The 18,464-nt window shown below is 33.4% G+C and overlaps 1 protein-coding gene across 2 annotated transcripts in view; it reads right to left on the minus strand.

Annotated features, from left to right (window-relative positions):
* Nucleotides 1-13,743, minus strand: part of LOC108903792 — a 30,496-nt gene extending 16,753 nt beyond the window's left edge. For both annotated transcript variants that reach the window (XM_018706088.1, XM_018706089.1), the window contains exons 1-2: nucleotides 13,643-13,743; nucleotides 6,287-6,484 (exon numbers count right to left, since the gene is read on the minus strand). In XM_018706088.1, the coding sequence (XP_018561604.1) occupies nucleotides 6,287-6,444 (158 nt within the window). In that variant the 5' untranslated portion in view covers nucleotides 6,445-6,484; nucleotides 13,643-13,743. The remainder of the gene's footprint in view (nucleotides 1-6,286; nucleotides 6,485-13,642) is intronic.
* Between the last annotated feature and the right edge of the window lie 4,721 nt (nucleotides 13,744-18,464).

Here is an 18,464-nt window from a genome sequence, read left to right on the forward strand (position 1 = left end):
TATGAAAAGCCAAAAAAGTTACCGGTTATTGTTCCTCGCATCCTAACAATGATTTCATGCCTTGCTTGATTGTTAGAATGCAAAGAACAATATCCGGTAACTTTTTTGGCTTTTCGTCGAAGTTGAATAATAAAAAAAACCTTATAAACAATTAAAACCGGCATTTTCGTTGAAATTTCACAACTTTCTAAGATGCCATTAATTATTAAATAAATTAATAAATAAATGGAACTTAGAACCAGATATGGTAAAATTAGTGCGCACGGAGACGGAAAATGTAAGAAATTTGCACTAAATTTGCAATAACTTTGGTTAAAGTTAATTTTTTTTAATTTCCAAAAAAATACATATTTGTTATGAGAAAACGTAACTATTAGCGAATAAATTGTACTAGCTATAAAAATAAACTTTTTACAGCCATTTAAACATTTAATTTGTTGATAACAATTAAACTGACCACTTTCAGGCTTTGCGACCAAGTTTCTTTGGATTCAAGAGGTCAAATATTTAAGAATAAGTTGTTTGCACATCGGGCTCCTGGACTATATGGTGCACGTGTGCAAATTAAAACTGGGTTAAAAGGTTACTGAACCACAGGTTACCCTAGGTCGGAAACACGACGTACCGAGTTGTTTATTTGTCTCCGTCCCATTGTTTTTTTATGGAATATACAAGTCTCTCTTCTAATTGCAGTCAATATTTAAATACTGCATACAATTTATCCTCTCTTTATAATTTATCTAGTGAGTGTTGGTTTTTTATGACATTATTTCTGTAACGAAATTGAAATGGTTATGAAATGAAATTTAAATTATTTGAACTTTTGGGGTTTTGTAACTTCAATATTAAATCTTATTTAAAGTGAAACAGCTAATTTCTTTGCAGCCATAATAGTCACATTTGGTCAGATGAAACACACTACTACCCGCACACTACTCGTCGGTGGTATAGCTTTCAGAGGAGATTCGGTGTCAATGTCAATGGCGATCGTTTAATTGGGCCGCATTTTCTACCTGAACATCTGAATGGGCCGCGTTACTAATTTTTAGTAGAATTGTTTGAAAACCTTCCCCTTCGGGCTTACAGCAAATGTTGTTAAAATATTAAAATTATGATGCTAATAAAAACTGATTTTTGGCAAGGCATGCTCAGACCTCGAGGTTCTTGCTGGGCAACAATAACAATTTAATATGTTGATTGCATAAATAAAAAATAATTTATAGCATTTTAAATTATTATTGGCTGACGTGAGCAAAACCGTTTATTTATTGTCTTTATATGAGCGAAAATATATAAATATGGCAACGTTGCATCTAGGGCGCGTTGTTCATAGGTTCATATCGTAGCCGTGCATAATATTGTGACGTCAGCCGGTCAGTAACAGCCTGAAAAGGGGGTTAAATAATGATTTGAAAATATTTTTTTTCAGCTTAAATATGCATTTAAATTTTTTTTTAATCACGCCATCGTATTATACTCATTTTTCTCTATCTGCTCTTAAAATTAATGACATTATGACTGAATCACCCTGTATATGACATATCTTTAAATGTCATTACACCCCCCAATATCAAGTAAATATTTGTCAGGAGAAACGCAAGGCAAATGCATAAACAAATATACTGTGTTATTTGAGGGCTTCTTTATAAGCTTAGCTATATGATCGAAAATTACTGTAGGTATTGTAATCTCACCGCGTTTAGATTGATTTTTAACAATGACAGGTGCGCGTCAACATCCCACGGAGTTATTAACTTTGATCCCCCGGGTATACGTGAGAGTTGCATAGCCTGTGCTTCCTTTTGAACCACTCCACAAAGGTGCTCCTTTACCGTCATGCATGTAACCCGACTATAATTTAACCCCGCGAAAGAAGAAACCTTCCGAGAGAGGTGCACGCCGTGTACATACTAATTCGTTTAAATTTAAGGCGGAGTTTTGCATGTTTGGATTAATCCGTACAAAGTTGGCTTTATGCGTTGCAAAGCAAAGTGACGTCAGTGGATATACACAGAAGATTGTTGATAAATTTTAAAGCAAATAAAATACGTTTAGACTCTTTCATCTTATTATCTCTGCACACCAAAATTCCATTAAAAGTACTTAAAATTATTTAACTATTAACTAGAATTTAATACTTAATACCTTTGAAACTAAAATGCAATATTATGTCATTAATAAAACTTTTAACGTCATACCTAATGTCTTTAAAAGTAAAAAAAAGTTTATATGTAGGTACTTAGATTGTTAGATAATTTCATTATTTCCTTTATTTATTTCCAAATTTATTAAAATAGTTGATTCAGTTGTAATATATTTTTAAGAATAAGAGAATTGTCTTTCGCAGTAATATATAGGATGATACTTTTTCGGAACCATGTATAATCCATCAAAATTTATATTTTTTATCATCAGAGTCGTTAAAACAGCGTCGGCGTAAGTGGCTTTAGGCGACTCTCAGTTTTGTTTTGAAACTTCCTGATTTCGGCAAACTTACGCCAACTTGTAGTCCCGCTAGAATCCCTTAGACTGCCCAGGGATGCAATTTAAATTTAGTTTCATAACTTGGCTCTCAAGGTTATCCGCACTAATCTCTAATATGTTAATATAGAAAGCGATAACACAAGGTATATTTTCAATTCAGGAAACTAGTAATACAACCCGTCGCATATCTGTACCTTGGGTATTTTTATCTATCTACCCATATAATTCCCGTCGTCTTTATCATTGTAGCAGCAGGTCTTTGTGGGACTAACAATTGAATTACAACTCGATACGACAGGGATGATTTACATGAAATACATATAATATATTATTGTTCCAGTCCACCGAGGCCTGTTTGTTTGTTTAACGATATGTTGTATAAATATATCAACTTCCCTGTGCAGATGGATGTTGCAGGTTTTGATTGAATTTTATTTAATCTCATTTTACTACATACAAAAGTCTTTTATTTATTTCGAATATCCGTGACTCCACTAATACTAAACGTAAATTCAAGTCTTGACGGCATGTTCGAACTACAAATGAACCCTTTTTACCATGCAGCAAAATTTCGCTCAAATACATTTTCAACTTTTTTTATGTATATTTGTTTTATTCGTCGGCGGGGCTCGTGTAAAACTTTTTCAATATTTATGCAAAAACCAGAAAGGGGCGCCCTTTATTTTAAATTAACACAAAAGAATTAATTTAAATATATATCAAGCTTACTCCCTAAAAATTCATTACGCAATTTCGAAAACCTTGCGGCATCTGCTGTTAAAGGAAAAAACTCTGAACATTTCGACTAAACTATTAAATAATGTAAATATATTTAATAGAAAATAGCAAGCCGGATAAAATTAAAGTACATCGGGCTTACGTTCACAAAATATTAAATTAATTTTTACCTTGCAACAAAAAAAAAAAACAAATTTTACTTTATGGCTTGCAATAATTTTGGCATAAAAAATAATTATCTATTATTAGGCAACATAAATGAAATGAGGAAACCAGCATAAACAATACTAATTATTAATAAATCATAAATATTGTGTTTATATAGGTAACATAAATACTAATTTCTATGCAAAAAGAGAAAATTTTATCATCACTTTTTTATGCAAATCTTTGCATAACAATGACGACAATGGTACTGCTCATCTATTTTTAGGAATGTCCTTAAAAATTGCAGCTCCGACTTAAATCATCTAAAAAAAGGGTGACAAAACTATAATTTCAGCAGATATTACATCCCACGTATGTAGTTAAATTAATAAATGGGACTTGGGACTTCGTCTTCACGCAGATTTGTTTAATATAAGCCAAGGTAACACATGTGACTAACTGTTGATGGCGCCGCAATGAAGCGAAGGGAGCAGGATTTTATTATACTCCGGATTAGAGGTGACACATGTTTCTCACATCACTGCAATACTTGTACTCGATTTTAGGAATATCGTAATAATTATTAATAGAAGAATAATGCCCATGATGTAAAACTGACCGTAATGAAAATTCTAACTAGATATGTTCTTGTAGGAAGCAATAACGATCGGGAAAATCGTGTTTTTACCCTCTAATATTTCACGTCGACGTTTCCGATGTAAAATGCATTTTAACACCGTGTTTCTACCCAGCCGAGAATATATTAAAGTTTCAATTAAATTCTATGGCTCGGCTTTCTCCAAATCGTTCATAAATTTTCGGTCCATCGACGCGCAATACATTTTTATTGAAACTACTGTGTTTTACATATGCCAGTATTCGTTAAAAGTTCGATTCTCTGGACCGTAAACATTCGTGATTCTTGCATTAAACCGAGAAATATGTAAGAGAACGATATTGCTTAGAAAACATTTTACTATAGAGTCGGGATTTTTATAGGAATCACTTAATTGGGGATTCTATTCAAATGAAATCGTATTTATTACTAAGGGTTCCTGAATTTTCAATGGAGATTTAAGAAGTCGCGGAATATGTCTGATTGCAATTAAGAGGAATAAAAATCGGCATATATTCATAGAAAAACGTGTCAATTTCAAATCAAATCTCGATTTTATTCGAACTTCATGCAGCTTGATTCACAATTAAAGTTTCAAATAACGTTCTATATTTACATAGTTTTCAAGTTTTCCTGATTTTAAAATAGATAAAATTTCTGTCCGGCAATAAGTATTTTCTTTAGTATCTATTATCCTTTAAAAATAATTGCTTTTTAAAGCGTTATTTATTTATATTTACAGTTATTATATATATTAATAAAATATGTTGGTGTTGTATTAATAATTTCGTAATGCAATGAGGAAAACTAAGAGAAGATGCAATTTCACTACCTGCATTAAAGCGGTGATTTTTCTGTCTGCCGAATGAAGCAATTTTAAAGACTTTTCCCTCCCTTGTGCAGTACATAATACCCCCCTTAAGACAAGAACGCTTACGCTGTACGTTTAGTACGAGAAATTGTTTCATTAAATCCTGTATGTTCGTAAAAGATAAACCCGACCGACCTTCAGACGAAATGACCGAGGAAATTATTGTGCCATGAAAATTGTGTGGTTTATTTCCATTTAACGTTAATGTCATCGAACCCATAAGAATCTTAAATAGATTATTTCAGAATATTTGCAATTATATTTATATATTTTTTCTCTACAACAAAAGATATTCTAAATATAGGTTTTCCGTTTTATCGCCGAAATCCGTGCACCTACAGTACCTACACGTCCCTAGCAACCGTTGTCAAATGAAAAAAAAAGCAGCATGTTTTTAAAGCTTAAGCAAAAACTTAAAAAGTTTGAAGTATACGAGGTAGAAATGTTGCGAAATCGATTTCAGACATATTTTGATGAAACTTTAGATTTTTTAACAGAATCGTACTTATACTGATCTTAAAAAAAGTCCCGACAACTAAGTTTGCCTGATGCATGAAAAAAGCAAAAGCTAAATATAGTACAAATGTTAGTTTTCCGCCGCTCAGCACTTCTTAGTTACTTTTAAGCCCGCTTGATAAGGAATTAAAAGGGTGCCTATCGCAGAAAAGAACGACGATAATGCTTTGGGAGGATGGTCGTGAAAGTTTGGGTCTCAGCGACAAATCTTCGTTTAAGTATCGCCAAGGGTGGCGGATTCCAGCAGTCAGGGACGGGATAAACGGCTTTAATCTTGGCCGGACACTCGTCTGGTTCACGCTGTCGTTTAATTGAGGCGCAGAAATACGGGGTGTGTAAAGTTTACGGGAAACGAATGAGATTTGTTTAATAAAAATCTAGGGGCGAGATGTGTCACTGATGCGACCTTACAAGTTAAGTGTAATTTTCTAATAAAGCAACTGATTCGTATAAAAGTGTACCGTGTGTGTGATCCATTATTCTCTTTCCACTGAACAAAGGGTATCGGCATACACATATAGAGCGTTCTGACGAATAGCAGAATATGTCGAGAAAATAATCGAACATTAGAATTAGAAAAAACATCGTTTTTTACAGAAAATTATATCATTCCTTCAACTTCATCATACAATGGAGTAATAAATATAAATTTTGAGTTGGTTCTGACGTAGTAGATTCGTCTTTTCGAAATTTGTTCGAAAGTAATGAGTAGAAATATAGGCGTTATCTACTTCAAAGAGTTCATTAGCTATAAGGGAAACTGTAATATTATATTTAGCTTGTAAAATACAATACCTACCACCTCATTAATTTCAACAACAAAAAAATGATTATTTAATAAAAGAAAAAGAGGATTACAAACTGTTTGCCGTACTTTTAACAGTACAAAGGGAAAAATTCGGAAGGACTGTTACCTCGGTCTGGCTATGGACGAATACATCTGATCCAACTTCAGCAGCTCCCTGAACATATCTTCGTTGCGTGGACTGGGGGCAGCCCTAGCCGCCCAATTACCCTGAAGTACCACCACTGCTACCACGACCACGAACCATGCAATAGCTGGCCACCTCATTTTGATGCCTTCTTGGTTAGCTTACTTATAACGTGAAGTCCTGGAATTAAAAAGATTCATCGTTACGTCATTCATTCTATATTTCGCACCTAAAATTATGTTTCGTTAGAGGCGTGATAAATTGTAACCACTGACGTTGAATTTTTTTCAAAAAAATGTGCTAAAGAATTGTGAAACAAAGCAGTTTTTCACACTTTCATGAGTTTCCCCTGAAGTTATTCGTAGGATATGATATTCCACCCTTCCCTGCGATCTTTACGACAGAGTACGGAAGACAACTAATAAATATTTGAGTAATAGATAGATTGTAGCGCATCTGTTTCGGTTCACATCCATCCCCTTTCGTCTAATCTTGGTTCAATAATTTCCTTTTTCAGCAGACGGTAAGGGTGCATTGCACGCCGGTAAAATTATTAATTATAAATATCAATTAACCAGAACTAACTTATTACAAGTTATCCTTAAAACTACTAATGCAAACTAATGTTTCTCTCGGTGTATGAGTGATGTTATTAAAGTATTATCAAGAATGATATATAGAGCATAGCAGAATAGAAATTAAAAAGGAAATTTTAAATCAAGACTCACACTTAATGTATTTGTTTACAAAAAATGAGACCTTTATAAATAGATTTTTAGTAGATTAGTGAACAACGACTACACTCAAATACAACGTCTCCCTTATTCAATTACAATAATATCAATGTGGGTGTTTTAGGTGGCATGCGAGAATAACATTTCAAGGAGCTTTTACTAGAAATTAGACACCTTTATTAGACACAAATGTTATGGGAAAGGTTATTTTATTTACAGGATACTTCCATAAAATGTGACGTACGTACGTATTTATTACTTTTTATCATATTTATTTAAACTTAGTACCTGATTGATATATTTTCCTTATATTAATTTTTTTTTAAGGTCTTTTTAATTACCGGGATATGGACACCGTAAAACAAACAATGCACCCCTTGTACAGGTAAATGAAACTTCTAGATTCTGAAAAACTCCGAACTTAATTATAAGTTTATAATTCGCGAGCCTCATTTCTAGAGGAAGACACCCTTAACGTCTTCATGGCGAGTTGCTCAAAGAAGTGGTAATTAATCCGCAAAAATAATTGCTCCACCGTCTACACGTGGGCTGATGTCTCTACTGCAAAAGACGAAAGAAGTTCCTGTTCGTTCTTATAAGAATTCATCGGAGTTTATTGTTTGCTAAGGGGTATATTACAGAAAAACTCGTCTAAAATATATTTAGACGTTTCTTTCTTCCCACTTTAAATCAACTAAGACATCTCAGAACCTCTATAATTTTTATATATCACAAAGCTCAGTAATTTGATAGTAACATCCTTGAATTTTCTCTGAATCAACAGGTTTTTTGTTCGAGGAATCCCATCCGTTTAATCTAATTGAACACCAAAAGAGTATCCGGCATCTCCCGTCGAGGCAATTACCACACTGTGAATTTATAATCAACTTCAAAAATGTAAATGCCCTATTTTTGTTATTAAAATTTGCATAATTTCACAGGTCGATTAATTAAATCGACTATGATGTCGAACGCAAAAAACCAGGGAGTTGGAAATTGTGGATTCAAAACACCTGAAATCTTTTTTATTTTTTAATGAACTGCATTTTTGAGTTGGATTGCGTTTGTTTAGTGATTTTTTTTGTCGAATATACCAACTTGGTATACAAAGGCAGTATACAGGGTGATTCAAAAAACCGCTGACAAACTTCTAGGGTAAGTAATACATGAAAAATTAAGACGAAAAGTCTTAATAAACATAGGGTCGCAAATGCCTCCTTAACAAGATACAGGGCCCCAAAGATTCTGTAAAATTAAAGCGTAAAAATGACAAAAAGAAGCTTATAAACTAGTTTACTTAACTCACTTGTATACACATTGACATTAGTGACAGGCGATGTTTAATTTTATTTTGAATAGCACAAGCCTACTATGCGAAACTAAAATGAATGAAAATAAAATTGGATTCACAAATTTTCTACAAAGGTGTTTCTCTTAAAAAAGGTTACTTTAATCCAAATTTTGCAAGAGACCAATTCGATAGACAATTGAACACTTTACAAGAAAATAGTACCCTTTTGACAAAATTAGAAGTGGTGTAGAAAAGAGATAAGATGGAATCATGTGGGGGAGAAAGGACGATTTCTATAATTTTTTTATCGTTGGCAACATTTGCAAAATATGTGGGAATACTATATCTATGATCACAAATGTGTTTCTAAATTAGGACTACTGTTATGAATCTAATACAGGAATTAAAGGAGCCTTGCAACAGGTACTTCGTCAAATTGGTTCGTCATATTGTTAACTATTTTCCCTATTATTTGACAAACAACGAGTGCAACGTTAAAAAACGAGACTGGGCGATAGACGCACATGCATTTGAAGCCCATTCAGCTATAACACCGTGTCATATGCATGCGAACTGTACACATTCAATACTCAATTTGCGTTTCTGCCTCAACGGGATCCGTGACAGGGATTGAAGGGTGAACCGGATTCATATTTATTTATTGGAAATGTTGCCAGATACGCAATGGAATGTTTCTTGCTTGCGTCATCAAAAGAAACTTGAAAACGTTTCTCTCAACTGAGCAATACTTCGCCAGTAAAAATTGTTATCGGTTGTTTGTTTTCGTTTATCGTTTTTCTACACATTTGCATACCATTTTAACGGTTTTTCGGCGTAGTGCGAATTCCAATTCATTTGAAGGAAAGCGAGGAATTTAATCGCAATCGCAGCCCCCTTACCACTCACTGTGTATTAATTAAGATACGCCTCGGTGTGGCTTCATCTCAACTAAAATTGATGTATGTACTAAGAAATTCAGTCGTGTTAAGATAATAGAACAACATCTCTTAGATTAGATTAGATTAGATTAGATTAAGATTATTAACAAAATGGGTAGAATTTGCAGAGAAACTTCTTCTTACGCATTTTCAAATGTTTAGATTATTCCTGTTCCGTTTAGTATTAGTACCTTTATTAATTAGGCAAGTTAAAAGTTTGCATACGTCGGCCTAAAACCGCCGCTTAACTTTTGTTGTCGGCAAATTTTCACCGCTTCCGTCAAAGTTCGTAATATAATTAGAAAGTTTTATTGCAGATCTCACACCGATGTACTGTGACTTTATTTAGCCACTCATGAAACGTCACAAAGAAAAGTGTGGGTACTGCAATTACGTCGCATCCAATAATTTTAAAAGCATATCCCAAATTAACGGAATATTTGTACAAAATGTTCCTCCCATATTTTAATTAAGAAAAAAGTTTTAAAGTAATCTTAAATTTCATTCTGAAGTCATCCATCAAAAAACCTTCTTTTACGTGATGTTGCGATACATTTACCAAAAATTGTAGATAAGTTGGCTTCACTGATACTTCTCCATTTACGTGGTTATTAATTTACTCGTAAATATATATTTTTATCGCAACAGAATAGAAAGGTGTAAAATTAGGCAAAAGTGATGAGCAGTGCTTATAATCGATACAAGAAAATTTTATGTGACGCAATAAAATTGACAAGTAACGGCGAAATATAAAGTGCACTAGAAACGACAATAAAAAGGAGTAATGCAGACAATAAAATATAATATCATCCCGTGATTGCACGTATTTTTTTTACCGAAATGTGTTATTCAAAACTGTTCCATTTCAGAGATCTCATTAAATTTTTCCTATAAATTTCTGCAAGTTATCACCGAAAATTACTTTTTTATACCTCAATTAATGCTTAGTCTGCCCCGAATCGTATTTTTTCCAAATTCTCCTTCATTTAAAACCGGTGGATGGATTAACATTATATTTTCGTCCAGAGAATAACAATTAATGGTTATGAACACTTCCGATGACGTGACGGCTCCACTCAACAGCGACGGTTAGTTTATCGGGGTAATTCCCAGGTGGCGCGGCATGTAAAACGGTTGATAAGCATCGTCGGCAAAGCCTACTGCGCTCGCTACGTACCTTCGCGAGGAACGAAAGAAAGCAAAACTTATTGCATCAATGTAAACCGACGATAAGCGGTCGAGATCTAATTATGCTGCCATTAAGGTAAAGGTGGGATTTGCGGAATTCGCCGGGAGGAAGAAAACGCCAGAAAATTAAATCAACCCTAACATAATCCCCGGAGTTTTCTCTCGCCACTTAATTTTTATTGCACCTTCGCCTTGACTCAGAGCTGTCAGCAAATGCTATGTTTTTATACAGGGAATCTATAATTCAGTACTGCGATTCGAGAAAATGGCGAAGTTTACGGGACTTCTCCCCAGGGCTTGTCTTACGACGGCAAAGTATAACGATGTGTTTATATTTAGTATATTTATTCCTAGTTTCCCTAACAACATTTAGTGAGGTGAATATTTAGGTACAACGAAATAATGTCTTTTCACATTTTAAATTGCCTGCCCATAACTGCTGCTGACAATATCACCGCGTTAACATAAAACTTTCTTTCCCTTCCCGCGCGACTTCTCGGACGTATTATTCTCCCAGAAAGCCTAATAATTCAATTCGGGGCATAAGAGACAATTTTAATGTTTCCCCACTTTATACTTTGGCTTTAAAAAAGCCCAAAGAGTACATTAGGAACACCCAGTTAGGTACACAAAAGAGGAATAATGAGGACGAGTGAGAGGCGCAATTGAAAAAGCAAAAAAAAAAAGGAAAACCAGTCTCTTAAATGAAGGATAACAAGAGAGGGCCATTTAGGCAACTTTAAAATGAGATGATAGCCGTAACGGAGTGTTTGCCTGCGTTTCAATTAGAGGAAGGTTAAGGCAAAAATTCGAGATTTAAAACTTTGGGTAAAAGGAAACGACATTAGTGTAATGCACGGACATTTTTAATATTACCAACGGTGAATTAAGGGAAGTTAAAGATCGAAAGATAAATAGAAGAATATGCCAATTAAAAAATGTATTATTAAACGAGTTTATATTCTTTTCAAGATCTACACAGAAAGAAATCGGGCAGAGATGTATGCTACAGGAATATAACGCAAAAACTGTAAGTATTATCTACTAATATCTGGTATTGTTATTCTGGATATATTTTTCTGTTTAAAAATTTATACTCCAACAAATCTAAAACTATGTATATTTGATGTTTATTGACAATTGAGTAAATATAGATGATGTATATTTGCTGCACTATTGCCACATTGTAATATGCATATAGTATTATGCTTGGTATGATTTTAATTGTGTTTTTATAATTTTGTTATTCATTACATTCAGCAATTACGGGAAAACGTTATTTCTAAAATGCGATACTGACGATTATAATGGGTAGATATAGTAACAAAAAAATATAGCAGAGGAATTTTTTTTATGAAAACTTCTTCGAATTTTTATGAAGTGTATACCTGTCTGTCTGAATTTTACTATTTGGGGCCTATTTTGCTTCAAATTGTAACAGTTTTATCTGCAATTGTTTGGGCGTCCACAGTATTTTTCTTACCGAGTGTACATTGTTAAATCTATAATCATTGGTAAAGTCAGAAGACAGATACATTTTTCACCAAACATTGTCGATAATTTTCAATATTCTTGTCTTATTACTTAATATACATTCTAAATGTATCTATGGTGTCCCATTAAAGAATCCGTTTAATATGTATGCAAATTTTAAAATTATTTGAAACGCGGACCCACCACAATGAGATCCGGCGAATCCGAATTTTCTGTCCTCAAAGATTTCCATTAAAATGTAAATATGCACGCCGGTTCAGGCACCCTTTGAATTTTCAAGTTATGTCACAAATAATGCCGACAAAGATAATCATGTGTCGGCGAGTCGTACTGACCTCATTAAAGTGGTTGAGAGATGTTCGCTGATTAGGACAAGTTTAAAATGAGGATTTCGTCCGGACCGAACGACTAACGAGCCTTTGTATCAACCACTTTCGTTTCCTCTTTGAGAAATCAGTACCGCCTAATCCAAAAATATTCTTTTCTGTTGTGACTCTTTGAAAACGGCAACCAAAAAAATTGTTTAGGGACCGTCTACATTTTCAAACCCCTGCAAAGATGACGTGATTAACTAATTGTATTAGGGAGCTAGGTTTGTCTTTCATCAAAATAATGTTAAGCTTAGTAAGTAATGTTTTTTTCTTTNGTGACTCTTTGAAAACGGCAACCAAAAAAATTGTTTAGGGACCGTCTACATTTTCAAACCCCTGCAAAGATGACGTGATTAACTAATTGTATTAGGGAGCTAGGTTTGTCTTTCATCAAAATAATGTTAAGCTTAGTAAGTAATGTTTTTTTCTTTTTATAGATATAAAATTTCTATAACCTTGAGTATGTACCTAGACCAATATTATTAAGAAAATAATAAATCTGCAAGGAAATCTTTATTATTAAATAAAACATTACATTTTTTAAATTGACTGGGCCGCGCCTATAGCATTGTTAAGGATACTGAAAACGTATTTATTTTGGTAGGTTACGAATTTGGAACGACTGCAATGTAGTAAACTATGTTATTGAACATTTTTCAATCCCTATTGGTCGCAGTGGAACTGTCACAAATAATTGTAATTAGAATTTTATATCGATGTAGGTGTTTTATAAAATTTCACTTCTAAATTTAGGTCGGGGGATGTGTCCTTTAATATAAAAATACATTGCAAACATTATGTTAACTGACAAATTATAAATAACCAATACAAATAGTTTTCCTCAAGCATTAGGTATGGAAAATATTCAACCTTAATACAAAATATGCTGGTAGAAATTAATGAGTGACAGGTAAAAAAAAGGGTTAACAATTTAACTGTAACAATTACTTTGGATGTAATTTTTACCTCTATGGAAATTATGTTAAAAATGCAATAAATAGCATATCTTTATCGAAAAAACATAAATGAATTTATACCATCAGCATTTCATTCACGCAAATTGCAAATTTCTGACTCTGTTTTTATTTCTTCCACTAAAATGACCACGAAAAACTAAGTACCTTTCATTTATTACAAAAAGAAAGGTACAATAATTATACAAAATATTTTAATATTTATTAACTTAATAATTTCCTAATACCGAATACTTTTTTGCAGTAAATTTTTTTAATCTGTGCTATTTCTAAATATTTTAATAATAAGGAAAAACAAATGAAATGGCAATGAATTGAAACTAATCAAAATGTTTAAAAAAAACTTGCCTTTGGAAAGTGTGCGTCGACCGAAAGGGATGAGCGACAGTATGTAAGAGGTTGCTGGGCACTGTGCAATACGTATTCACCTGTTGAAACTGTTAGGATGAGTTGAGACTGTTTGCCGCTTCTCGCGGGCCCTTTTATATGCATTTAGTACGCACGCCGGCGCCACCGCCGCCGAGAGGCGGCCCGCACGACTCTCCCAACGCCTCCTGAACGCTTAACGCGATCTCAGCCCGGTCAAAAGGACGATTTTTGAAATTTTGAAAACGTAATTCCAAATTTCGTACAAGCAATCGTTAATCTCGGCGAAAACTCGGCAAGATAAGCATTTTGTTACAGTTGAAGAAAAAGACAAAGGCTTCTGGGTCTCTTTAAAATTTCATTTTTCTTTCCTCGAATATTCGTTCTCTTCAAAATAATTAAAATGTTTGTATAGATTACACAGGCCAACAAGGAAAAAATTCCAGAGATCAGACACTACGCTTCCGAAGGCATTTGGCGCGCTGAATCCGAATCTGGCCTCAGAATTGATCCATAACCCTAGGTTTCCGAGATATTCTAACCTAAAAGTGCAAAAAACACGTATATTTGCTATTTTCAAGGATATGTAACTTGGCGAAAAATTTTTTTTTCTCAAAACTGAAAATATCATTGGAAACTACTATCTTTCCCCTTCAAAACGCATTTTTTTATTTGTAAAAAGCTTTATTTTTCGCGGAGATATCGTCGATTAAAGATGATCAGTATAGCTACCTTATTAAACCATGGCTCGACCTATAACACAATTAATGGGTATTATGGGTTATTGGGTAATAGGGCTTGAAGTTAACCTTCCTGACGATTAGGGCTCACAGCGCTTAGTGTTGTGGGGTTATAGGGCTTGGGATTAACCTTCCAGACATATAGGGCTTGGGGTTAACCTTCCTGACGATTAGGGCTCGCAGCGCTTAGTGTTATTGGGTTATAGGGCTTGAAGTTAACCTTCCTGACGATGAGGGCTCGCTCCGCTTAGTGTTGTGGGGTTATAGGGCTTGGGGTTAACGTTCCTAACAATTAGGGCTAGCAGCGCTCAGTGTTATGGGGTTAGCCATGATGTAATAATATAGCCATACTGGTCATCTTAAATTGACGATATCTCCGCGAAAAATAGAGCTTTTTCCAAATAAAAAAATGCGTTTTGAAGGGGAAAGATAGTCGTTTCCAATGATGTTTTCAGTTTTGAGAAAAAAATTTTTTTCGCCAAGTTACATAACCTTGAATATAGCAAAAGTACGTGTTTTTTGCACTTTTAGGTTAGAATATCTCGGAAACCTAGGGTGATGGATCAATTCTGAGGCCAGATTCGGATTCAGCGCGCCAAATGCCTTCGGAAGCATAGTGTCTGATTTCTGGAATTTTTTTTTTTTAAATTTTGTCGGTCTGTGTTATCGTTATAAAGTACATGGTTGTCCGGAATTTATTTTTGGAATTAGGCGAAATCAAAGAATTTCTTACAAGTTACAAGAAATATCCTTGCTCGATATGTATAATAGATTTAAATGTTTTTTTTTTGCAAACCTGTAGATGTTGAACCTCTTTATTTGTACCATGAAATTGAATATAAGTATAGAATAAATATTTAACAGCATTATTTTGTACATTTTCCAAAAATCGTGTGAGTGTGAAATTCGATTTCAAGCAATTTTGAAAATATAATTACTTCTTGTAACAAATATCTTAGTAAATGTCATTTAAATAATAGTCAGTTTTAATAAGAAAAACAATGTGAAATTAAAACACCGTTTATATACGAGGAAATGACGAAGTTTCCGGGAATGCCAACTTAATATTATAAATGTGAATGTAAGTTTGTTTGTTACGCTTTCACGCGAAAACTACTTAACCGATCATCATGAAACTTTGTATACATATTTTTGGAGGTATTAGAACTAACATAGGATACTTTTTATTAAAAAAAAATATTTTTTACGAAAGATTTTCTATATTTATTGTTTCAGGTTAGGTGTCATTTTTGTGGCCCGTATGCCGCCAAAGTTGCACGAAATCAATTAATGCCTTCAATGCGAGCGAAGCCGCGGGTAAAAGCTAGTTCTTTATAAATTTCACATAAAAGAACATATAGGTACACCTTCTCAAATATTTGATATTTATGGTATCTATGAAAATTTGTTAAATTTTTTTATTAGTGAAACATAATTTTCAACTAATCATGATATTAAACCCCGACTATAATTATTATATACATACATGAAGTTCAACATAACAGGTAGTTAGGTACATGCTTAAAAATATTTTTTCCATAGGCTGTTGCGGCCAAATATATACGAAAGGGTGAAGCGAATGACGCCGTTTCTGCTATTTCTCTTTTGACCGGAATGAACCGGGCTATCCCTCGGGAGCTTAACACTTTAAACAATCCTCATAATTGGCACCTTTTATGGATGCTTTTTCTCTAAAGTGCTCGATAAGAAGTCTTCGTGGGACTCGTCTAATTGATTCATTAATTCCAGTGCGAAATGAGGGATGATTTGGCGCAGTGTGGTGTTAATTTAAAGTTACCGGTGTGAAAGAAGTACTAGCTTACTTTGTATAACACTGTATTAATGATTTTTTTTTCATTTTAGTACACTACACAAAAAAAAATCAAAATGTTTAGATGATCTTCAAGTTGGAGTTTGAATCTAGAAGCTTCAAGTTTCAATTTGCTTTTTTTATTGCTCTACGACCATTTTTCGCCTTTGAGGATCAACTAAACATTTTGAATTTTTTTCCTTCAATTTCAGTGACTAGTTTACGTAAGTAATATTACCTAATTAATAAAAAAACACGCCGCAGAAACTTAAACAAATTTTCCAGTACCGGCGAGTGTTTCTTTGTAGATAATCTAATTAGAAAAATGTTCCCGGCAGAGCGACATATGGATACGAAGTTGAACAAGTTTTCCAGTCAGTGAACATATCCAGATAACGATGGGGGTACAAAAAGCACTTGACTCTTAAAGTCTTCGTAATTTGTACGGTAGATCAATAAATGCGGATTACTGTTTGTACACTTGTACTGATTATATGAAAATAAAGATGTGACGTAGATTGATTTGCGGTACAAATTGAATTTTTTAAAGGACCACGGTGCACATTTGATTGTAACGCAACAAAATTCAATGGGAATGAATTCTGAATTTTTTGTCTAATTGGAAGAAAAAGTTGTTGTCACATAAGTATGCGGGCGAGAATTAGATCTTTGATGGGAAGGAAGCTGTTCCTTTGTACGACATTCCCCACATATTTCGAGTGGCGGAGTGGAGGGGGTGCTCAACCTCTTTCTTAAACAGAAGTTCTAAGCCAATGACTATTCTTTTAAAAAACTGTTATTTTCATTATCGACATACAGTTTAACAAAAATAATGTCCCTTCTTCTGCTTCGAAATTCCTGTGCGTTTCCGAATTATTTTGATTTTTATTGTTTGTTGTGGTACTAAATTAAGTACATAATTTATTTATTATTAATTATCGACTAAATATTTAATTCTTTCAACGAAACCTACCTAAAGATGGTTTGTTAAGGATTCTAAAAAGCCGAAATCTCTTATTCTTTATCTCTTTCCAATGTGGTTTAAATAAATATTTGTTATATCAAGCTATACTCAAATACATGACTTTTATAAGTTGAAATCTGTTATATTACATACATACAATACATTATTGTGCAGTTGCCAAAAAGTTTTAAGAACTTGTTAATTAAATATTGTTATAAATTCAAAAAATTTCTCCATAAACATTAACATCAATGTCCATTCAATGTTTTTTTTTTTTTTTGTAATTTAGTTGCAGTACATTAGTATTTACGCAGCACATAATAAATAAGGATTGTTAAAATTAGTATACTAAACAGATTTCAACTTATAACACTCTTGTACTTGAGTATGGCTTGATATAACAAATATTTTGACTACATTGGAAAGAGATAAAGAATAAGAGATTTCGACTTTTTTTAATTCTTAACAAACCATATTTAGGTAGGTTTGGTTGAAAGAATTAAATATTTAACCGATAATTGATTATAAATAAATTAATTTAGTACCACATCAAACAATAAAAATCAAAATAACTCGGAAACGCACAGGAATTTCGAAACAGAAGAAGGGACATTATTTTTGTTAAACTGTATATAGATAATGAAAATAACAGTTTTTTTAAAAAATAGTCATTGGCGTAGAAGTTCTGTTTAAGAAAGGGGTTGAGCACCCCCTCCACTCCGCCACTGTGCAAGTTTATCAACATCCTTATCGCTTGTTTTATGCCCCTTAATTAATAGGCATTATCTCTCAAACATGAAAAAAATGTAAGTAATGTACCTAGCAGTTTTCGCTCTCTTCAGCTGTTTACCCTTTAATAACACGTAAATAATAATTCGAAATAAATTTGAGTGTTTTAACTTGTGTAAATAATAATACGTTAATATATTTAACAGGTTGGAGAGCGAATATATCGCTACAAGAAATTCTAACTGAATAAATAAGTACGACAGTGATCGTATACACGATTTCGTATGATCTAGAAACTTCCAATGATGAATATTGAAAATTGATAGCTTTTGATCTAACATCCTATGAATAATAATCACGAAAAGGTATATTATTATGTAATAGCTAATACGTGAAATACACTCATCTACCTATACGATAAATTTCGATGTAGGTACACCCACTAAAGTTCCCTCCTCTGGCGATATTGAGGCGTAATTTCGGCTTAATAACAAATTCCTCCAGCTTTGTACCTCGTCTTGTCGCCTTTTTCTGAGTGGGTACCTAATGGAAATGGTGCCC

This window comes from Anoplophora glabripennis, unplaced genomic scaffold, assembly GCF_000390285.2.
Source record: "Anoplophora glabripennis isolate ALB-LARVAE unplaced genomic scaffold, Agla_2.0 scaffold134, whole genome shotgun sequence".
Classification (NCBI taxonomy): Eukaryota; Metazoa; Arthropoda; class Insecta; order Coleoptera; family Cerambycidae; genus Anoplophora; species Anoplophora glabripennis.